At 36.4% G+C, this 23,933-nt stretch overlaps 2 protein-coding genes across 8 annotated transcripts in view; one reads left to right on the forward strand and one right to left on the reverse strand.

Moving 5' to 3' along the window:
- LOC142342175 (uncharacterized) overlaps positions 1-4,024 on the forward strand; it is a 63,638-nt gene extending 59,614 nt beyond the window's left edge. For all 3 annotated transcript variants that reach the window (XM_075393398.1, XM_075393397.1, XM_075393399.1), the window contains 2 exons: positions 492-548; positions 3,815-4,024. In XM_075393398.1, coding sequence (XP_075249513.1) covers positions 492-548; position 3,815 — 58 coding nt within the window. In that variant the 3' untranslated portion in view covers positions 3,816-4,024. The remainder of the gene's footprint in view (positions 1-491; positions 549-3,814) is intronic.
- Positions 4,025-7,460: 3,436 nt separating this feature from the next.
- LOC142342174 (cell cycle control protein 50A-like) lies at positions 7,461-11,437 on the reverse strand. Of its 5 annotated transcripts, none has more exons than XM_075393396.1 (5): positions 11,096-11,437; positions 10,049-10,759; positions 9,096-9,280; positions 8,529-8,744; positions 7,461-8,120 (listed from the first exon to the last, which is right to left on the reverse strand). In XM_075393396.1, the coding sequence occupies exons 2-5, from the start codon at positions 10,449-10,451 to the stop codon at positions 7,620-7,622; spliced, it is 1,305 nt and encodes a 434-aa protein (XP_075249511.1). In that variant the 5' UTR covers positions 10,452-10,759; positions 11,096-11,437; the 3' UTR covers positions 7,461-7,619. The 5 variants fall into 5 exon arrangements, with proteins under 5 accessions (XP_075249511.1, XP_075249509.1, XP_075249510.1 ...); XM_075393394.1 differs by having other exon boundaries at positions 11,043-11,437; XM_075393395.1 differs by having other exon boundaries at positions 11,020-11,437.
- Positions 11,438-23,933: the final 12,496 nt, after the last annotated feature.

The following is a 23,933-nucleotide window of genomic DNA, read 5'->3' on the forward strand; positions in this document are numbered from 1 at the left end:
GTCTAATTGATAACAAGCTTTATTATGAACTGGTGAATAACCATCTTTTTCTGGTGAATTACAAGTTACTTTGTTTATTTTCAGTTTTATCTGACGCTATTTTGACTTTGTTATTAAGTTTTGTTTTTTAAAACGGACATAGATTTTTTGATGTTATTAATGTTTGTTGTTGTTGTTTGATTTTGCCGTTCGTCTTGGCTCGCTTTCTTAATATCGGTGTATCTGATCAATCTAATGCATCATTTTACACTCCACTGAGTTAATTGCTTTGGAGGCTATCTTTTCGTTCATACACCAGTTTTTTTTGAAAAACACTTGAATTTTTTGTTTTTCTCTCTGTTCCTCATTTGGTAGACAGTTATGCCAAAATTGTGGATGAGCGGGGTCGGAACCTTATGTGCAATCGCACATTACCGAGCCGCCTTGTCGAATATAATATCACTCGAATTTTCCTGAGCAGTTACAAAATTTTAGAAACTTCTTTCTTTTAGATCAGGGCATCAACGGCAACCAATCAAACTACACGTCAACTTACCGATTCCTCGCTGGTTAGATTTATCGATTGCTAATATATATATATATATATATATATATATATATATATATATATATATATATATATATATATACATATATATATATATATATATATATATATATATAACAACGACTAAAGTTGAAAGAAGTCGCGGGAGTTTGAGCTATTTTAGATATTTGGAACACATCCAGCAATTCATAGGAAATTCAGGAAACGGATTGATAGAGAATGCCGGTTAAAATTTTCAAGTAATTTTAAGGTCGATTTAATGCCACAAAAATGTTGCCGGTTAAATTTTTCAAAAATAGCAAAAAGAACTTAAAAGTCGCTATAACGCCATAAAAATGATGTCTTAACAGCACTAAATTAAAGACAAGCTGATAAAAAAAATTGAAATGCCTTAGTATTCAATTTTTGATATATATTTTTGTCTCAACTAAATAATTTTTCACGGCGATACCGTCAATCTTTTATATACATTACATAAAAGCCGAGATCATTGTAGTTTAAATGAAAGCGCATTATAATAGCAAAGTGTTATTCAAAAGAACATCATTGTTATGAGATAATATAAGTGGCGGAGTGTTGTGCAACCAATATTATAAACAATTCCTGTTGCACAAAACATATCATGCAGGCAAAACAAAAAAAGTTTACAAGCATGTCACAAAACACAAAACTTTACATAGTCTCATCTTTTTTTGGAACATGTACAGTTTTGAAAGTTGTTTATCTCTTTTTAATTCATTCCACGATTAAATTGAAAATATGGATGAGCGGGAATGAAACAATTTTTGAGAACGCACATTACCGAGCTTCCTTGTTTTGTTTCTTTTTTTAACTGGGATGATAACTGCGTGAGAAACAGAGAAACCATTAACAATGCTGAACAAATTGCTACCAAATAATCAAAAATCATGAACTTGTCAGAAAAGAAATGTTTTCAAAATTGATATTAAAAAATTGGCTCTTTATTTGTTTACACGAAACTAAAATGTTTACCTCCACTAAGTTTTGGCTCCACCAAGTGTAATTTAGAGAGTACTTAATTTCACGGAACCTCTAATGAACGCTGACGGAATATTTTTAGTTTTGAAACGACATTCATTTGTTCACTTGTGGTAAATTGCTACAATTTATGATTAAATTTTTTGCTTTCGAAATCCATTATTTGTACTACCACTTTTCGAAATAACAGATGAAAGTAATATAACATGGATATAACATGACAGAAATAACATGGATATCAAGTAAGGCCCGTACTGAAGGATGACGATTCATTGAGATATAAGATATGTTTCCATCATACAAGATAGCTACTTTAGCATATCTTTATAATAACCGACGCAAAAAATTACAAGGCCAGTGATAGAAATAAATTTCACTGAATTTTGCATTTTGTGGAAAGGAAATATTTATTTCGAGCAAGTAGGTAGCCTAATACTTTATTGCCCGAATTCCATTATTTTTAGACCAAATTCAAAGATTTTAATGTTCTTGTGAACAGTGCTGTTGGTAATTTCAAAGCCACTAATTGTCTCCTTAATCCACCATTAGTATCGCTCAAGTGGACTTCTGTAATTAGTCACCAATTAGATTTTCATTTATTTCGTACTTAAACACTGTTCAGTTGGGAAATTCAGAATTATAAATAATTTTTAAGTAAGTTGGCTTAGCGTCACTCGTTTCCACGCACGCTTACAACTCTAATCTTAGAAAATGGGTCGTAAAAAAGTCCGACAAATTCAACTATGGAGGCCCGATTTTTCGGATATCGGCCACGTTTTAATGAAACGTATAAGTTTGGGCTCTTCTAACTGAGTCTGTCGTATTCTAATAAGAGTTTGTAAAGTATTTGTCCGAAAACAAAGCTGTTACTGATAATAGTGATCTCGGAGGATTTCAAGTTATTTTTTAGATCCTTTCAAAAAAGATGACATGCGACAGTAGAAACTATATCGTTGGAAAATACCTTTTTGACAAAAGTGGATAAAATTGATTGAACATTTTTTTTTCGATAAAATGTTCGTTTTGAACATGTTTAAGCACTATGTTTCGCCTCTAGAACAAAACAGATATCAAGTGTTTTTATTCTCACGGCTCCTGGGATCCTAGATAAAAATGTTAATTCCCTTGCAACTTTTCGTCTATGGGCCTTACGGCCTTGCGTATTAATGTTCATTAAAGCTTACTTTTTCAATAGTATCAGTACAAATGATAGTGGCAAATGCGAAACTTAATAAAAAAGTCTTTATATTTATACTGTAATAAATTTTATACTTACTGCAATAACCCAAAATTGAAACCCAAAAATTGGCCCAGAAATTACAACACATCTTTCCTTGCATAAACTTCGTTTGTAAAATAGGTTCTTTGATTTCTTAGGTTAATGGGTATTCATATCTGGTCATTTCGAGCTTATTGTGAGTCAGCTAAAAATGGGATACAAATTGCTAATTATTCAATTGGTTTTTGCACTAAACCGGTACCCGGGGTGAGGCGGTGGAAGTATGAACCGGGTTATCCAGACAAAAATTGGCCAAAATTAGACGATCCAGACAAAAAAATTGCCATTATTCGAATTTTTGCGAATAACTGCGAATTAGTGCAAAATATTCCGAAAGAACGCATTCATTTCTCGACTAGGCCGGACCACGCGAAATTTGGCAAATAAGATTTGAAGGTTCGACGATTCGAAATTGTGCGACTATGATCAGACAAAAATCTGTCAAAATAAGGTCTCTACCCTAGTCGAGACCTGGAATTATTAAAAGACCGTCCTCAAAAGATTTAGGGTATGAAAAGACTGTTCTTCACGTATGTTGGGTATGAAGAGAATTTGTCCGGATCTAATGTGATAAACTTTGGTGTATATGGCGCCTAATTTTACCTAATTTCATTAAAGTTGACAGAACAATGAGACCATTAGTCTGCATGCACTTTATTAGCGGTTTATTAGCGGTATATTATCAAATTTAGTGATTGAGGTTTTGCCTTATTTTCATTGTATCTTTCGAATTAAGGCGTGCACATCAGACCTTTTGCGACTCTGGTTCGTTGATGCCAGACCATGAGTTGAAATAGTGCGACAAAAAAGTTTGGTCCAGACCGTGTATTTATCTTCTGGGAGGGGGTACCCCCCAGACAAAAAATTGTCGGATCATATTTCGACTTCCTCAACTCGGGTGAAGTTAGAACAAATTTGTTTAACCGGTAAATTTAACTCTTTTAGATAAATAAATGTGGCTCAATGTTGCTAAATTTTCAATGTTTCAGACATTCCCTGGGAAACTGACCCTGGAAGTTGACAAAATGTAGCATTTTACGCGAAGAAACACATTCCACTGGCTGAAAAACTGTACCAGAGCTATGGAGACTCTACCCGTTTCTTGCCTTACAGCATCTAGGGCAAATACTATTTTTAAGCAAAAACTATTAACTATGAAGTACTAGGAATTAAGGATTGTTATCTGAAATTGTCAATCAGTTTGTTTTCACGACTCAAAGCATTTAACGGTTTTTGTGTATTTTCCCAAAAAAAATCTGTAACAAGACAATTTTGTATCAGTGCTGAATATATGATAATATAGTATAATAAAATAATATCTAGCATATAATAAATAGAAAAACAAGATAATTTTAATTACAACAGGAGGTATTTATCATCTCTACTTAGTAACAGGGACTGATAACATCTCGATGGCAGTTGCTCTCGCAAAAAATTGTAATAATTATGTTAATCCTAATGGTTTTTGTTCTCAAGCAATTTTTTTGCCTACTACTTATCGTCTGATATTTTTTGTGATCTAATAAATTGACTTTTGCGCCTCAAAAATGAAACAACCAAGTGAAGGCTAGATAGAGTTAAGCCGCTGAGCAGTTAGTTTTAGTGTTCTCTAGGTGTACAAAAAGTTTTAGAGGTCTCTAAACGTACAAATCAACGAAGTTGCCGCGAACACCTAAAATCCTGGTGTGAGGTGGCATTTTTGCGTGGTTTAGAGGTGCATTCACATCTAGCCCCAACTAAAATTCTTCTAGTCTTTTCCCCTTTTCTCAGTAAAAGTTAAACCAGGTTCTCCACTGCTAGCTCTCGAAGAAGCCAACCGCTTAAAAATAGATTTAACTTCTCCGAAGTTAGTTGGTAATGATTTTAATTGTGCTGTAGAGGGCAGTTCCTTGCGAGTGTAAGATACATCGCATATAATTTAAAGATCCCAAGGATAAAAAAATAAGGAACCGAAGGAGTGCATGGAAAAATTGATGGCCAAATATTTTGTGGCCCTCGCTTCCTCAGATGTTGTGCGAACCTAATTGGCATCGATTTCTTCAATCTTTTCATTTGTGCCCTCAGCTTATTGGACGCAAGATACATTACATTGCAAAAAGCACATTTGGTGGAGTATATATATATATATATATATATATATATATATATATATATATGTATATATGTATTATGTATATATATATATATATATATATATATATATATCCGGCTCGTTATTGTTTTACGCTTGTTTTTTAAACACAAGTATTATGATCAGGAAAGTAAGCGAGGGTGAAAAGTTCCAACAGCCTCTAGTTTTGGTATATAAGTCGCAGTCTTTCACTTTTTCAGTGCGCAAGCATTAGGGACAGGTGTAATTGAATCTAACTCCTTAATCTCGTCAACAACTCTAATCTAGTCCTTCTTTGATTTTTGGAGATAAGTCGCCAATTTTTGCAGTGCTACTGTCGCTAGAACTCGCTGCCGAGATTAGCAACCGAGGAATTTGGTCGGTGATTTTCACATTGTTGTTGATTTTCACATTGGACAAACTTGCTAAGATACGAAAAACCAACAAAATGATTTGTAACCCCCAACAGCACATGTAGTTGTTTTACGTAACGATATAGTATCAATATATTATCAATTAGAGAAGATATATTATCAATTAGATTAGGTTTTCTTTCCTACTGGTAATTAGATACCCTATCACACGTTTACAACTCTAATAATAAAACATGAGTCGAGAAAAATCCCGAAAAATTCGAGAATGCATACTCGATTTTTCAGAGATTAGCCGCATTATTATTTTTTTTCCCTCAGAAGCGAGATAAACTGGCAAAAATAGCTGACATTAATTTCCCCTGCAGTCCTTCTTGGAGGCATGATTTCACGCGTGTCAAATAAAATTTTGGACCCCACATTTTTAACGCACTTTCTAACGCTAATTGTACACCAATACTGCCTATTACGTCAGCTATGCAATAAAAAGGATTCTCAATATATAATTGACGCAATAAGGTATTAGCGAACAGTTTCGCTGACAGTACTATATTATATCACTACACACAAAAAACAAAACATTTGAGCATATTAGAGTAAAAAATTGTATTACTCGTTTTCAAGATTTTCACTCTGCGGCCCACTAATCTTCTTTCAGTGAATTATAACTTGATACGTCGGAAGGATGTAACATTTTGTATCGAAATCACGGTAACAAATTGAATACCTCAAGTCCAAGGTAACTGATTGAATTCCAGTTGAATACCTCAAGTCCAAGTGAGGCAGAAATCTTATTTGAAAAAAGCACGTGCAAGTTATAGAATTCCAGATTTTACCAGCGCCAGACTTTAGAATTCCAGATCTTCCTTTATAAAGTGCCAGATCTAAAAGTACTCAAACAAGTAAAAACGTGCTTTGGGAATTGAAAGTACAGTTGTTACATAGAGCCCCACTACATGAGAACGTGTCGATCGCGATGTTTTCCGTTTATACCCCCAAGCTTAGTGAAAGCATAATATATTCAGCCCCAGACTCACGTGCTGTATTCTAATAAGTAATTACTACGTAATGGCACCCGCTCTCTAATTGTGGGGATGCATAACGTAATGGGGGGGGGGTGGGGGCAAAAACGGAAAAGATCCGTCGTCTGCCAACTTCTAACTCAACCATTTTCTTTTATTCGAAAAAAAGGACATTCGAATAAAATGCAAAATATAAAAATAGCATAAAGGGGATCTCTTCCATTTGTGCACCACCCACCAGTACGTTATGCTCCCCCAGTTACAGAGCTTGTGCTATTTTATGGTGAATCACGTGAAAAAATTTGGTAAAAAATTTGAAAAAAATTGGTGTTTGCAAAAAATATGCACCCTTTAGGTTGGTGAGCACAAACGAAGATCCCAAAATGATTCAAAAGTCAAAATTGATTCATCAAAAGAGATTCATCGGGAAAGGAAAAGGGCTGCAAAAGTGATTTTCCTGATTTTTTCTGCAAAATTTAGCATCTAATAGTCCCCCCCCTCCAAATCATCTACAACCTAACCCCCAATATGCTGTTTAGCTCGCTGGCATGAGAGTGCAATTATAGTGTGTGTGTAACTATAAGCACTAATTGGAGGGGTGATATAGATCCTGAAACTTTTGTTTTTTTTTTCAATGAAAAATTGTTATCACATTTGCAATTAAAGCGTTTTTGAGTTAATTTGCCTAACGCGTGTTTCAAAAAAGTTACGTGACTCTGCTAAAGTCACTTCGAAACTCTGGCGAAAATCTCGAACCGCATCGCGGTTCTCGATTAATGCCAGACTTTCTCAGTGACTTCATCAGTCACGTAACCTATACCTCAAACGTTTCGACACCTCCAAAAACCAAAATTACCCACCAAATCTGGTACGACCTGAGCTCACATTGTTTTTTGAACAGAAATTTTAGGAGCCGATTGACAAAACCTATTGAGTCAAGCTAAATTTCATAATTGAGAATTTATATACAATTTCGGTTTCGGATCTATTCTGTTCTCCATTCCCACACCCCCCCCCCCCCAAGCTTAGTTGGCATATAATTTTTACGCCCGCAGGCGAATATGTTATTTTTACTTACTAAAGTGCTATATAAAAATATGTATACATTGTAATTGTAATGGGGGGGGGGGCGTAAAAACTAGGGGGGGGGGGCAGAATAGAAAATAGAATTTCTTAAAAACTATTGTTTCTATGTGATGATAGTTTAGATTCTACGTACAGCCCATGTTTGCTACTTGGCTCGTGAGTTCAATGTGGGATGTGGCTGCCTAATTTACTTTTTTTCATTTGTTCATTCGTTGCCCTCGGTTGAATCGGTCTTCTTGAAAACTTCTTCATTTTTCCGGTCGCTCAGATGAGCTGTACTTGAACTAAGTCCGTTTGGATCCTGGTTTTCCTGCATTACTTTCTTCGATAAGGAATACTTGAGATGAAGTATTATCATAAATACGCTGATGAAAAACGCGAAACCACCAACTATTGTATACATCACACCCATAAACAAATCGAAAGTTCCAACCACACCTATAGTGGCTAAAATGACAGACTTTTTGCCCTTGAATTGGGTGACAGGGTAAGCATAGTTCACATGCAAGACATATTGCCCCGTTGGCAACCCGTTTTTGAAACTCTCGTGGGAGTGGTCGACTCGTCGGTGTGGTTTTCGGAATTGAGGAAATGCCGAAGTTCGCATCCAGATGATGAGGTCTTCGTTTTCGAGGCCGTTGTTGTCATCGTTAGTTGTGTCCAATTCCCAAATTTGTTTATGCCAGTTTGGAGGTTTTGTTGTGCCCTAATCAGTTCAGAAATGTTTAGTTTGATGTGGGTTAAGGTTTATTTAATTCTAAAATAACCATTTTTTGTTATTTTTGTATTACTGGTCAGTGTATCAAAAAGAATCTCAAAGTTTTGTAATGACAATATTAGATAATTTTCTAAGTCTTCTTTGTACTCGGATTATGGTAAATTTTAGAAATTTATTTGAAAACCGCTGAACTTTTACTGCAACCCCGCCTATGGACTATAATCAGCGGGTTACTCCAACTTGTTCATGGTAATTATAGTAACTTAATTTGCAAGATTGGGGTTGTATAATTTGTTTTGCTGAAGGCGGGAGTTGTTTAAAGAAAGATTCCAGAAAAAATACACGAGACAACGTGAGCGCAAAACTTGTTAAAGACAGCTCTGAATTGATTAAAACCTGAAAACGCAGTTCAAGAGATCCGACTCCAGATGGGTTTTTGAATTTTTGTCCCTTGTCTGATTCCCAGGCGATTCCAGTGTTCAGAAGTGGCACAAATACCGATGGTCCATTCTCGACCAGACATTCCAGTTCAAAGGTGTCGTTGAACATACTGTTGGCTATAGCACCACATGGTGCAACTGGAAGTGTGGAGTTGGTGACTGGGTCGAAGGCCTTTGAAGTAAAATTTTTAATAAGTTTTGATTTCTTTATAACTGCATAACTGCACAATAAATTATGCATAATATTATACTTCATTTTCCATCTATCATGTTTTATACAGATTTTCGTTTTCATGCAAAAAGTGTGGGGTTGGACCTATTCAGTCACTCAGCTGGTGGCATAATTATCGACGCCCCCAGGCGGACGTGCTATATTTACCTAGTAAAGGGCTATATAATTTTTTGATTGACTAAAAACACTGAGGGGGAAGGGAGGGGAGAAAGAGAATAGATCCCAATGTTCTAGGCTCCAGATCTCAGCCTGGGAAAACGGATCAGAATATTTCGTGTTTTTGTTTAATACCTTATCATATGGTATGCAGTCAGAACTGGGATTGGTAACATCTTCCCCTCTCAGCTGATTGTCATCACGTGATTTGACGTATCTTCTGTGATTCTGGTAAAAGTTCTTCAGCCCGTAGTACATCATCACATTGTTGTCCATGTGGTTGAAGAGAGAGAAGTTCACCGAACAGCTGCAGATGGCTCCTAAACATGTCAAGATTTTTTGAAATTTTTCTAAACACGAAAGAGCGATGAGCCAAACCTAAATTTTAAGTTCAAAAAATATCATTAAAGGAATTTTTTCCGCTTGTGCCCCCCAGCTTTGTGGCTGCATATTATTTGCACCCCGCAGACATTTTTGTCAAATTTTTACATAATTAATTGTTATTATGTAATGGCACGTGCTCCTCTGTAATTGTGGGGTGGAGAACGTACTGGCGGGGGGGGGGGGGGGGGCACAAACGGAAAAGATCCCATCAAAGACCTCCCCATTAAAGAGTCAGGGGAATTTACTTAGACTAGTAAGCGGTATCTCTTTTGCTGGTTTAATACTCGGGAGAAGAGAAAACGAATTTCCCTCGCTTTTCCTTTTTGCAGCTGTTAAGTTAATTTTACCATACAAGCAAATCTATGGAATTTACCCATTAAGCTTATAATATTTTAATATAACAGCAGTGGGGTCTGTGAAAGCTAGTGTTGCAGCGTAAAGTTTTCAAAGATCCTAAATACTCGATAACTTCATGTCAATAACAATAAGGTTTTCTGTGTGAATGTTTTGTAGGCAGTTATGAGATCTTCTCAAAAAGTCGGAATTCATTTTAGAACCCTTTTATTAAGATACTCTTGCCAACGACAGTTCCAATATTACCACAGGCATTTTTACATGTCGATCCCAGCATACCGGTTGGTCAAACTTGGCTAAAGACAAGCTAAGCGATAAGCAAATAGTTTCACCAAAACAAGTTAACTTACCACTGATTTGATTATCAATATCGAGAACAAAATCTTTGCAGTTCGTTCCATCTGTCTGAAAACAATCTGTGTAGTCTATTGAAAACTCCTTCATATCTCTATTGAATTTAATAAAGACGCAGCCAATCGGAATAAATACAAGTGAAGCCAGAAAAAACACGAAGAAGGAAGATTTCTCATTCAGAACTGGACGGAACGCCGGCAGCTTCTGGTTTTTGAATTTGTAAACCGAATTTTTCCACCATTGTTTGAGAAACCCATGCTCGCTTTTGGAATAGTTCCGGGGTGGTTTTTGTTTGTTTTCGTCTGGGTTGTTTTGTAGTTGAGTTGTGCTGACATTGCTTTGGGAATTTGCATCTTCTGCTTGAAAAAAACTGCTGGGGGGTCGCGAAGTTTCTTCCATTTCGAGATGGTAATTTCAAATGGTTAATAGTTAATTATCATAAAAGGATAAACCATGCTTGAATGAGTCATATTGTAACGGACTCAGTTTATTACAAAAGTTGTCATGAACAGAAAAATAGGCAACAAACAGAAGAAAACAGACTGCAGATTTTAATGATTCAGTACTAAATCCCAATGATACCTCGGTACGGGTATCTCTATTACCTTTGTTAATTTGTTAAAATGAAACAATAAATAAAAATGTGATCTATACTTAAATGAAGTCATTTAATGAAACGAATATCGATAGCCTTGATAAGAAACATCCTAAAACACGGTTAATCTTGCCAAGATCTTTGCAAGCTACATGTCAAGATAATATCAATGTATGTGTAGTCTTGCAAGATCTTGTCTCTTTTTACCCATTTAAGGATCTTGCAAATTCGTATATATCTTGATGTTATCTTGCCATGCAACATGGCAAGATCTTGGCAAGATTAACCATGTTTTAGGGTGTTACAACTTAGTATGTCTTGCCATGTCGTGTTTAACTTTACTGCAAGAAAGATTGGCGTGGCGAGATATACCAATTTGTTAGAATACTAATTACAGCGCTTCAAAGAAGCCAAATAGTCGATATTTTAAAATTCAACCAGCATCTACCCGGTGCAACGAATCCTGTAATTCTTGCCAAGTTCCTATTTCCCACTTGGCAAAGTTATAAGAAATCTTATCAGGAATCCTATTGGGAAATTTATCAGGAAATGCAGGTGGTGGTAAGTATATGCAAGGTAAAGTAAGGTGAAGTATTTAATTCTCGAAATTGTTTAGAACAATGTTTAATCTTAATGTGAGGTAAATATATGGAAATAATGCAAGGTATAAATTTCAGCGCATGGTATTTGCATCAAGCTGTACAGATACAGATTTAAGCTTCCTTTACAGGAGATGTGTTCAATATAATAGGAAGGATAGTGCTTCCTGCTGTTGTTTAGCGAAACAGGTGAAAACAAACAAAAGCAGTCAAATAAAAACTAAAATAGCTTTTTGAAGCAACCATCCAAGCAATGGCAAAATGCTGAAACATGCACAATTCATGTCTAAATAATACGCATTTTAAAAGAGATGGCTATACAGCATCATAATTAACACGACAACTTAAAATTTGGCTGTTTCGCGTGATTTTCTTTTCACAAACTGAAGATTGGAGATAATTTTACAGAGTACAAAAACGTGCAAATAAGTGAGGTAATAAAAACTATTTTGTTTTAATAGGCCAACCCCCCTAACAATATGCTGGGTCTGAGCTAGTGTTTTCCCCCACATTCCAAACTGCTCTTTTAGTCAAGCACAAATGCTCCTTTTTTGGTCGTTACCAAACAACTTAAGTTATCGACTGGTACTGCTGGTTAACTTGTCGAAAATTAACCAAGAGCCTGTCTAGGGTTCTAAAGTATAGTAACGTTCTAAAGTAAAGTTTAGTGAACAGACTGAAACTTTTTCTAACAAATCATTTACGACATCGGGCAACATATTACCTGCAATACAACATTTTTGAATGTTCAAAATGCTTGAATTGAAAAAATTTGCTCCAATTAACATTAGATTTATTTTCCTCATGTCAGCGCAATTTTTTTATTCAATGTTTCTATTACCTCGTGGTATGCTTTTTTAATTAAATAAATTGCAACTTGATACATTTCATAAATATTCAAAAGTTTTTTAAACAGACAAAATAGTGCATTCATTCACCAAAATCTGTGACTAAATGCATTGTACGAAAACTTTTCGTACATAAACCTTGTTTGTTATCTCACTTCAACATCCCGTATCATCTTTAGGGGATCTAACGATTCATCATTGGAAGAATTGTTGTAAGAAACATTTGCATTAAAGTAAAACTGGTGTTTAGTCATAAAAGTCAAAATTTTCTCAAATGAAGAGAGAATCTGATCCTGCGACACTTATTCAGCCAATCAATTCTATAGATAGCTGAATTTTTTTTAGATTTTGCAGCTATTACAATTTTTTTTGGAAAATTGTCAATGAAAAAAACATACCTTTCCGTAAACTTCAGTGAAATTCAGAACCAATTTTTTGTTAGAAGTGAATTATAGATGAATAAGACGGCCCGTGCAAGACTGTGTATGTAGAATGTTCCAGCAAACGCCTCAAATTTGTTTAAAAATTATCTTATACCAGAGAGAAAATTTTTCATTGATTATCAGTTTTGTGCAGCTAATACTAAAGCAGCTAATCCAGAACAACGCTGAGTATAGTTTATTATAAATTAGAAAAAGAAAAATTTAGAAAAATCAATAAGACAAATTTTCCGGATGTAAAAAAAGGCGCATAGTCACTTACTTTTCGAGCCAAAACAGCTTCTCACCAAAATTTGAAGTCCAACAGAAGCAATTACTCGGGAAACAACAATTCAAATTGACAGAGACAGTACTTTACATTACTACGCAAAGAAAAAAAGAAAAAAAATGAATTTCACTTATTTACATTTTTATTAACTAAAGAAATTGGCATTAGTGTATATCTATTAATTCAAGCTGATGCATTCTGTAACTTGATGATCAAATCAGTCTCTGATCAAACAGGAAAGTTACACGTCAAAAAATAAATAGTTGAGAAGAACGCAGCGTTGTAGAAACACAATTGTTCACCGTTTTTTTACTAATGTTTTTTTTCTGTTCTTATTTCAAAAGATTTCCAGAATTTATGAATTGAGTTAACTTTCATCACACTTTTGATTAACTGGAGGACATGGTGTTTGTTAGTGCATATCAGTATCTTAGAAAACAGATGTCTATTTGTCTAAAAGAAATTCTACCTGCTTTTATTTTTCAAAGTAGAAACATAACAACGTTCACAGACAGTTTTTCTGATATTTCAGGCTGCTAATCAATATGATTCAAAGGACGAACAAAGAAAACAATCTATTTAGATCAATTAAGTTAATATAGTCAAAAAAGAAAACTATTTTTGTCTTCAACTCTTTCCTTCTTTGTGATATTTTGCGGATCATTTCCATTTGTGCCCACCTTAGTGGGTGCATAGTGTTTGCACCCCCAGACGCACGTGCCATATTTTAACATAACAATTCACTGTGTAAATAACACGTGCTTTTAACTGGGGGAGCATAACGTACTAGGGGGCACAAAAGGAAAGGATCCTGTTTTCGAAAGTCCCTTAAAGAACCACGTTTCTAATTTTACAGTAAACTTGAGTCACCAGAACAGTGGCAACTTTTTGGGGAAAAGTGAATTTGCGCAGATATCTAAAGGAAAAGACAGGTTTCTGCTTCCCTCAACCTCCAGTCCCCATCCCAAGTTTTTAAGGAGAAAAAAAAAAGACTTTAAGGGCTCCAAATCTCTTTTCTCCTACGACGCGTAAGTAAAAAGCGAAGTTTTCGCGGATCGAAATTCAGGCTGATCTCGCATTTATTCCCCATTTCGAAAAACTATTGCAACAAGAACAGAAAAAGTGATCCGTCATTAATTTACGCTAATAAAAGAGTTTTCTTGGGCTGAACTCCAGGAGTATTTCTGTAGTAAACCAGTGTAAATTGAGAACAGTATATAGTCATTTTTACACTTGTACATTCATTTTCAACGTCAAAGTACACACTGATTCTGTTTTTAACCTTGTTCTAACCTTGTTCGGTGTGAGTTGCCATATGCATCACGCATGCACTCGAAACGGAGCTTTCCGGCGCCCCAAAAGGCACCCCAAAAGAACACTTTTGCTTGTTATGCTCGATCTAATATCCAGTTTACTGGGATGCACGTAGTTCTTTTTTAACGATAATAAACTGGTAACGTGTCTTTACACATAAAATGCATGCAATTTGCATGCATTTGCATGCTTTTCTGAGATTTTCATTAAGATTTAACATTTTCAAAAAATCCTGATTCTGATTTTACTCGGGAATTAGTCTTAACAGTCTGATAGTTGTTCGTGTTTTTTTCTGAGTATAATTACCAACTTTTTAATGTAAAAAAAATCTGCTTCAGTACTGATTTTAGAAGTTAATTTCAAATTATGCAGGTTCAGTTCTGAAATACTGGGTATTTCAAATAAAAACTTGCAAATGTTCACCAATTTGAATACAAAACTGCAACAGATCATTAAGTTGGCACCATTGTCATGCCCCTCATACATTCATGCCATGCTTAAACATATTTGTACAATCCATGCGCGTGCATTTACCCCATTGTTAGTAAAGTTTAACTCATTCACACGCCCATAAACATCCGGGATTATAAAGATTAAATTGTACAATGCTCTTACTTTATCTCGTGCAAATATTTAACATCAAATGTTGTGCTCTAATCTAATTGCCACTCTCAGAACAGAGAGAACGATAGCTACAGCTCAGTTGACTTGTGAATAAAACTTTTGCTGCACAAAACTTTTATTTCTGGAGATAGACTCAAAATTGCCAAAAGAACTCTTTCGAGCATCCTGACTTAAAATCTTTAAAACAAAAGCCTGAGAAAACCAAAAAAGTTAGCGCCCCCAAAATTGCTCTAATAGATAGCTGGCATATAAGAGAACGTCACATTGGTATAGCTAGGCCTCCGCTGACATGGTGACAGGAGTGTTTTTTGGCAAGTTTGAGTCAAGAGATTTTTTCTCTTAAAACTAAAAATGACTCCCATTGGAAAAGATAACTAAATCGTAAAGCTCTGCAATCTCTTGTTGTAAACTATGGCTCAGTTGCAACCTTTTCTCAATTTGACGCCTTTTTCGGGATCAGAGAAAGATAATTTTACTCAATTTGAACGACAACTTCGAAGTTGCATTGGATTGGCAGCAATCGACGAGGATCAACAACATCGCTACTTGCATCTTCATCTTAAAGGTAATATCTTAGTTTTTATGACCAGCTTACAGAAGCCATACGTGAAGACTTGGATCAAGCACTAGACGCATTGAGAAACCGGTATGTAAACCCTGATAGAATTGAACTTTATAAACTCCAATTCCAAAATAGAAAACTGAAGCAATCAGAGGAAAGCATTCATGATTTTTTGACAGAGTTGCAACGCTTAGCTAGTCTTGCTTTCCCAAATATTGCTGCCCGAGCTGCCGCTGCTGGCGTGCCAGCAGTTGCTGCTGAAGATCGTTCTAATGAGCGAGTCAGAAGAGTTAAGGAGAACTTTATTAATGGTTTGCCAAATAAGCTTAAAAAGTATCTACTCACTCTTCCTGACCACACCACTGTAGAAGACTTATGTGAACGGGCTTCTAGAAGGGCGATGCTTGAAGAGCAATACCCTGAAGATGATGTTGGAACAGCATTTAGTGAAATCTCAGCCTCACAAATGACCTCAATTATTCAGAGTATGAGTGCCTTAAATAAAAATCAAACAGAGCTGAAAGAAACAACAGACAAATTAGCGAAGTCACTGGAAGAGCATAAAAGTCAAAATGCAAACTCTCATGCTCCTTATAGTAATTTTAGACAGCCGCACCATTTCTATCGAGGCAGAGGTGGGTTTTACCCAAGACAGCGGTTTAATCCGCCCTACCAGTTTAACAAAAACTCGCAGATGCAACAACCTTTCCAACAAAGAAGCTGGCATCAAAATAATCAGAGTCACAATGCGATCAGCTCTCAAAGACCGGGCTATATAACAACAGGACAACAGCAGCCAGTCTACCAGGCTTATGGCTATCAGTCCCACGGCCAACAGTCAGCGACAACTGATGAAGCGGGTTTGCAAGCACAAGGTTACCCAGCATCAGGCTATCCAACAGCATACGCAGGACACTGGTCAAATACAATGCCCATCAGAAACCAGAGATACTGCCGCAATTGTGGAAAGTATGGACACACAGTGCAGTACTGCTGGTCCAAACCTCAACCTGAAAGAAATCAGCAACTGCCATTTGATCAGCAAAAAAACTAGGTCAGCCACATTTGCAACCCCCTTTTCTAACTGCTGTTATGCCTCCTTTTTCCTCAAATCTGTTTTTTGTTCCCCTAACGTTTAAATCACTTTCCTTAAAGTTTTTAGTGGACTCTGGTGCTTTCTCTAGTGCTCTTACACCGTCCATGCTTGAGAAAATTAAATCATCTGCACCGCAGAGTATTAAATATCTTGATACAAACCCCTTTCCCGTTGTAAAAGTGGCGAACGCAACCCATGCAAAAACCCTAGGTCAAGTTGAAATCACCTTCACTCTCGCTAATCAAGTGTTCACAGAAAAGTTTTTATTGTTGCCCAAAATGAATAACCCAGTTTTAGGTCTTCCATTCTATAAAAACAATAGAAATCTAATTGACGTAGCATCACAAAAACTACACCTGCCTGAAATTTCTCTGCAAATTTCAGAAATGACAATGCGTAATGGCAAAGCGAAAACGAAATTTAAAAAACATAAATACGTTCTCAAAACAATCCAAAAATTGGACATTTTCCCCAATAGTCAGGAAACAATAGATTTTTTTCTCGTCAATATTTTAGCCGACAACTCAATTGGAATTGTAGATCGTAACCCACGTTTTGAAAGATCAACAGGTCTTTGTTTAACCAGCTCCTTTTCAAAAATCCAATCTTCAAAAACGCCAATAGCTTTCTTAAATGTAACCCCCAAACGTAGTTTCAGTACCAAAGGGAGCAGTAGTTGCTCGATTTACAATTTTAACGCCTAAGCAAGCAAAGTATTTACAACCAATTGACTCAGCGCTCTTAAATATAGATGGCAGCAACATAAACTAATTTGTTGACAATTCCCAGCAAAGTTTACCATTTCCAACAGACTGATTTGGTTTCCTACAACTGAAAATTGTGAGGACCCAGATGCATTAAGCGGTATTCACAAAAGAATATTTGAGACACTCAAATTTTTGAAAGAACAAGAAAAGCTTGATCCAACAAAAGATTCTGAGTCTAGGAAAAAATTTCTTTCAAAATTTCGGTGGGACAATTCAATTTTAACTGAACAAGAGAAGGAACAAATTGAAGAACTTTTAGTTTCTTTTCATGATGTCTTTGCGCGGCACAATTATGATATCGGTGGAAATGACCAGTTTAAGATTAAGCTCACACTTGAAACACAGCGACCAGTGTATACTCAGAGCCCACCCACTGCATTTCACTTGGGCGAGGAAATCCTCATTGATTTAGCTATAATGCAGTATTTTGGAATCATCACTACACTGCCCTATTCCAAATATTCGAGCCCTCTTTTCGCACAACGCAAACCGTTCGGAAAACTCCGACCATTAGTTGACCTTAGGCGTATTAATCACTTAATACGCCATGACTACAACTCTAACAATTTCCCGATTTCAACTATGGAAGATTGCGGAGCACATTTAGCGGGCAAACGAATTTTCGCAAAACTAGATTGTAGTCAGGCGTCCTATGCGGTTAAGATGTCTGACCCATTATCTGTCCAGTTGTTAGCCTTCAATTTTGCCTCCCGAACCTTTGCGTACACTAGGTTAGCACAGGGACTAAGTAGATCAGTCAGTGCCTTCAGCTCTTTCATGAGAAAGTACCTTGATTCATGTATAGCTAATGACCAATGTTTCCAGTACGTGGATGATTTGGGAACAGGCGCAATTGATTTTCAGGGTCTTTACGGAAATTTGAAAGCAATCTTTACGTGTATTAGAAATTCAGGACTTAAGTTATCAATGGGAAAATGTGAAATTGGTGTCCCCGAGATCACATTTTTAGGTAGAACAATTTCATCGGAAGGAACATCTCCCATAAAAGCCAAAATAGATAAATTTTTATCAAATCTCAAAATGCCAAAAAACTTCAAGCAAGTCAAAAGACTTGTTGGTTTCTTTCAATACTTTAGAACCTCAGTGAGAGACTGCTCCCATTTTACAGACTACTAAAATGTAACAACAATTTTTAAATTACGGATGAGCACCGAAAATCGATGAGTGAACTAATAAAAGCTAAACAATGCTTGTAAAATAACCCTTCGCCAACCAAAAACAGATCTACAATATGTAATGTTGTCCGACGCAAGTTATTATTCCGCAGGATACGTCCTTATGGTAGAGGACTATGTACTGAACCAGGAAGGACTAGAACAGAAGCAATACGCTCCCGTGGCTTTTGGTTCTAAAATCTTTAATACAACGCAACTTAAATTATCAATTTATGCAAAAGAGTTTCTGGGAGTTCATTTTGTTTTTGATAATTTTGCGCACATCTTATGGGGGACTAAAAAACCTATCTTAGTGTTGACTGACAACAAAAGTTTGACTAGTTTTTTCCAGGCAAAGACAATTCCAACTCCCTTATGGAATGCAGTTGATTATGTCCTTAATTTCAATTTTGTTTTGGGGCATGTCCCAGGTAAAGCTAACGTAGCCGCAGATTATTTGTCTAGGATCTTTGTTAATCCTGCTACAAAGCTCCAACTAAAATTGAAAACCAGAATTCAACTTGAAGACGTTGCTGTCGAATTCCGACCAAAAATTTCAGACAATAGTCTTACAGCTTTACAGTGTTATTTAGAGGAACCAGATTCTGATATGATTGAAGTGTTTGAGCCTTCTTTTGACATCCCCTTAAATTCACTCACAGAAGCTAACCCCTTAGATGAGTTTGATCTCAGCAATAACAACCAGTCCTTGAATCTTTTTGAGGAGCAACAAAAAGATGGCAATATTAGAACTGTGATCAATTGGATCAAGAGAAAAGTGAAAACAGTTACAACTTACTCTAATACCGAATTGCAAAAATAAAATAAACAATTGAACCGATTGGAATTGTATAATAATGTGTTATTTCACAAATTTTTCGATAACACCGGACAGAATTTTAAACGTCAGTTGGTTCTTCCTAAGCACCTTCGTCATGAGATTCTGTTTAGAATTCACAATAGCATATTTATGGGACACATTGGAACAGCCGAAACTGCAAACCAGTTTCGCCAGAGGTTTTATTTTCCTGAATTTACACAAACTCTTTCAGAGTATGTGTCCAATTGTTCATCTTGTTTGCAAATCAAATCAGTTCAGCAAAACAGCCTAAAAACACCTCTTTTACCAATTGCGTCAGAACAATGTTTTCCGGGAGATTTGATGGAAGTAGATATTGTAGGCAAACTTAATCCCTCCGGAGGTTGTACACATATACTCTCTGCGATGGATATCTTCAGCCGTTATCTTTTTCTAATCCCAATGAAAAATGCCTCGGCGGAAAACGTTGCCAGATTTTTTCTTCAAATCTTTATGCAGCACGCATACCTTCCATCAACCATTTTATGTGATTTGGGCTCAGTTTTCACGTCAAAGATGATGAAAACTTTATTTGAATTGCTAGAAGTTGAACTAAAATTGGCATCTGTAAAACATCCTCAAACAATTGGTGCAGTTGAACGTAGCCATGCTATAGTAAAACGAATTTTGCATATTTACGAAGATATAATTGTAAAAGACTGGCACCATTATGTTGATATCGCAGCTTTTGTCTTTAACACCACTTATAATTCTTCAATAGGCTGCCCCCGACCCTGCTCTTTCATGGCCGTCAGCCGACAAAGCCCTTTGACTTGCGATTCAATAATTTAACTGTCAAAAAAGCGCAACCAACTCAAGATTTTTTACAACAAAGTCAAGACCGTATGAAGACGCTCTTTGCTGGCGCTAGGGATAATTCCATAGTTGCAAACAACAAATATCGTCGTTTCTATGACAAAAAAGTTCTTTCCAAACCTCTAGCATTGTGTTCGTAATGCCTATTAATGAACCCAAAAATAAGTAGTACAAAAGACTTTGCTGCTAAATCAGTAACCAAATGGTTACCGCTCTATCGCGTTGAGCAAGTTTTAACAAATTCAAACTATATAGTTCGCAAAGTTAATACCAACGATACACAACTCGTACATCGTATTCGTTTGCGTCCAATTCAACCAAAATACGAGTTTGAAGATTTGAAAGAGATTGACTCCAAAAACTTTAAAGCCGACTCAATCACAAAAATAATCTCTGAACCTCAAAGTTTGACCAAACCCTAAAACATCTAGCCTCCCACCACTTGCCAATCATAATGGGAATATCTAAAGGTTCCTCAATCATGCAATTTGGTGTGAGATCACGTTTTAATGCTCCAACACACTTTGCAAATAATCCGGAACTGCAATTAAATACAAACCGACGTGAAAATGATAATAACACAAATTTAGTTGCTGATGGACGAAATTCAGAACCCATATTACAACAATCAGATGATGAGCAGCCCATTTTGCGACCCCTGCAGACCCAAAACCAGGAAAACAGGCCAGGTTTTTGTCACGAAGAGTATAAAAATACTGAGGAGCAATTTGTGGTAGAAGGAAACCAACACTTCCAACCAACTACTCAGTGTGCCGAATTCATTGATACCCGACACTATCCAAATTACGTTACACGGGCCACTACTCAACCGACCAGCGTGTTTTCACAAGCGGTTCCTTTGGATCCACCAAATAAATCAAAAAGAAGGCGTCGATCATTAGTTCCACCAGATCAAGATCCACGCGTTGGAACTAACAGGGCATATGAACTTCGCCGAGAGTTGAACGTACCAAAACGCTATCAAGCCAGCTCATCGAACTCTGACCGATTCGCAAACTAATTGTTTAAATTCTCTAAGTAGGCAAACAATGTCCTTCCTGTGCTCCACTGAAACAGCAAACAAATCAAATAACATTTGATAAAAGTTAATTTGACTAAACTTTGGATATCACTCCCGTCAGTTCAAACATAATCTTTTCTGATAAAGTTCAACACACTCAGAATGCAAACCAAAATATTCAAATATTTAGATCATTTATCCAATAATCAACCGAATTGAGCAGTTGGCGAACAATTGGCGAACTTAAGAAAACAAATTTTAACTAAAGAATGGCCAACTTTGTTTACAAATTGTATTCAATTACGCTTGTTCAATTAATAATCTTTCCTTTTCTGATAGCAGGAAACTCAGAACATAATGGCATTGTTTTTAATTACCATCGAAAAATACTATTGGCTGAAAAATTTGAACAGATTCAATTTGTTTTGCCTTTTCCAAATTTTGACCTAACAATTGATAAATTTATCTCTGAAATCGCACAAAGAATGGACACACTCTGGAATCACCCCAACAAGGGATGCCAACTTGACTACAGTAACATCACTGCCACCAACTTCACCTCACAATGGGTTCTTACCGAAGTCATTGCAGAGAAAGAAAGAGCCGAAAACGACTTGGTGAAACTTCAGCAAGAACTCACAGAGCTGTTCCCCTCAAAAGTTACAGAGCATCAACATCGAGAACGAAGAGGCATTCCCGTTGCCCTGTTAGCAGGCGCTGCAGCTGGAATCTTTGGTCTGGGCATGGGATTCAAAGACAAACTATCCTGTACATTAGGACGAATATTTGGCGGATGCAATCAGATTGGTAGGCAGAATAGAAAAGCTATTGTAGATTCCATCAACCACATGAACCAATTACAGCAAGAATGGTCTAGTGTCCAAAACGCCACGAACGAGAATTTTTTTATAGTAGGAAAGGAACTCCGAGACCTGCGCAAAGCCACAGAACATCTAGCTGAAATCCAGAGATCTAATGTTAAAATTTTACAGACACAGTTTGACACATTGGCTAGCAGCATTAACTACATGCGAAATTGTGACCAATTTCTTTATATCCGTGAAGAAGTCAATCACCACATTGGCTTGTTGAACTCTATTTTAACGTCTGTATACACCAATCTGCGCACTTATAGATCTGCTCTTTTTGCTTTTAGATGAATATTTTGAGCTCGACTACTGCCATTGCAGATGGTATGCTGCCAGTTTCTCTTATACCTCGCAAAATTTTTATTCGAATTTTACAACAAGTTTTGCTAGAAACTCAATACACCAGAGGTCGACTAACACTTTCCATTCCAATAGAACATGTGATGTCTTATTATGAGACACGACTTGTTACAAGTGTTGTTAGTGTCGACTTTGGTCTTATGTTAACATTATCTATACCTTTTTTATCAGGTTCCACAGCTTTAGATGTATTTCACGCTATTCCAGTTCCAATGCCAACTAAAGAGTCAACAAGAGCAACCATTTGGGTTTTAGAAACGCCTTACATTGCAGTAACAGAAACGCAAAGTGAAGCTGCACTTTTGACTGAATTTGACTTACAAGAATGTATAGGCTCTAAGCTTTACTCAATTTGTTTCTCTTCTTTTGCGATGGAAAAATCGAAGGACTCATGTCTGGCTACTTTGCTTTTTAAAGACACTCTATCCTCACTCGAAGTTTGTAGCATCAGATCAATTCAATTACCTATCAAAGAAAAGGCTCAATCGTTAGGCCATGGTAGATGGCTGATTACTAGTGCAACCCCAAACTTTCTGCTCTCGACTAGATCTCCGAATTCTAGTCATCCCCTAAGTAAAGAACATAGACAAGGGTGCCATGTTTGCATTATTATTTTAGCGCGTGGACAGGAATTAGAAGGACCTAATATACATTTAAGATCAGATTGGTCTACCTGTCAGTATACAACACCAGTGTCTGATGTTGACATTGCACGAGTACAATTAGTAGAGGAGGTTCATCTCCAAATATTTTACATTCCTGAGCATCAGAGACGTAATTATAAAGAACTGGAAAAAGTTGCTGAACCTATTGTTAATCGCATGAAACAATTTCATCCTCAGATAACAGCAAAATTCGATGAGACGGTGCACTGGACACCTTATATAGTGTTTGCGATCACAACATTTATTTTGTCTTTCGGTCTACACTTTTTGATGAGTTATCTTTTTCACCGGTACATTCAAGTTCATAGAGGTTTCCCATTTCGCCTAAATATTTCTGCCCACACTATTAAATCACAGCCCATTTTGGTAGTTTGTGATGAAGATTACGACTACTTGCGACAACACCCTAATCATCGTATTCGCGAAAAGGGATTAATTTTCCGACGACGTGATTTAAATTTACCAAATCCATTTTTTAGCCCTTCAACAACTACTGTTGATACAGCGGATTCTCAATCTGCAACTTGTCCAGAGTCAGAGCAATCGAAGGTTCCGCCCCCCATTTATCCTCAAGTGATTTATGAGTCGCGTGCTTAATGAAAAATATATAGATCAGGTTTCTCCTAACTTTAATTCTTTTACAGATTCAACGTATTGTAAATAAAACTAAAAGTTTCTTTGTTTTTGAAATTTTCAAGTTTTGTTCACTTTACTCAACTCCATCTACTTGCTCTCATTAAACTGTTTTCCTTCACCACTTTCCTACTACTCTCATCTTATTGACTCAACTGTAATTGTAGCACAAGTGCAAAACTGGCTATCATTAACATGCTGCCAGCTGAAGGCTTCACTTTATTTTGGGAATTTTTGCATGCCCCTGCTTTTGCTGTAATTTTCCCAGCCTCACTCAGCAATTGTACTCCATCACAACACAACCACTTCAAATTTGTCCCAAAATTGTTCTCTTCGCTCAATAAAATGCACTTGTTAATATCAACACTCG

This window comes from Convolutriloba macropyga, chromosome 7 (assembly GCF_964194025.1).
Source record: "Convolutriloba macropyga chromosome 7, txConMacr16.3, whole genome shotgun sequence".
Taxonomy (NCBI): Eukaryota; Metazoa; Xenacoelomorpha; order Acoela; family Convolutidae; genus Convolutriloba; species Convolutriloba macropyga.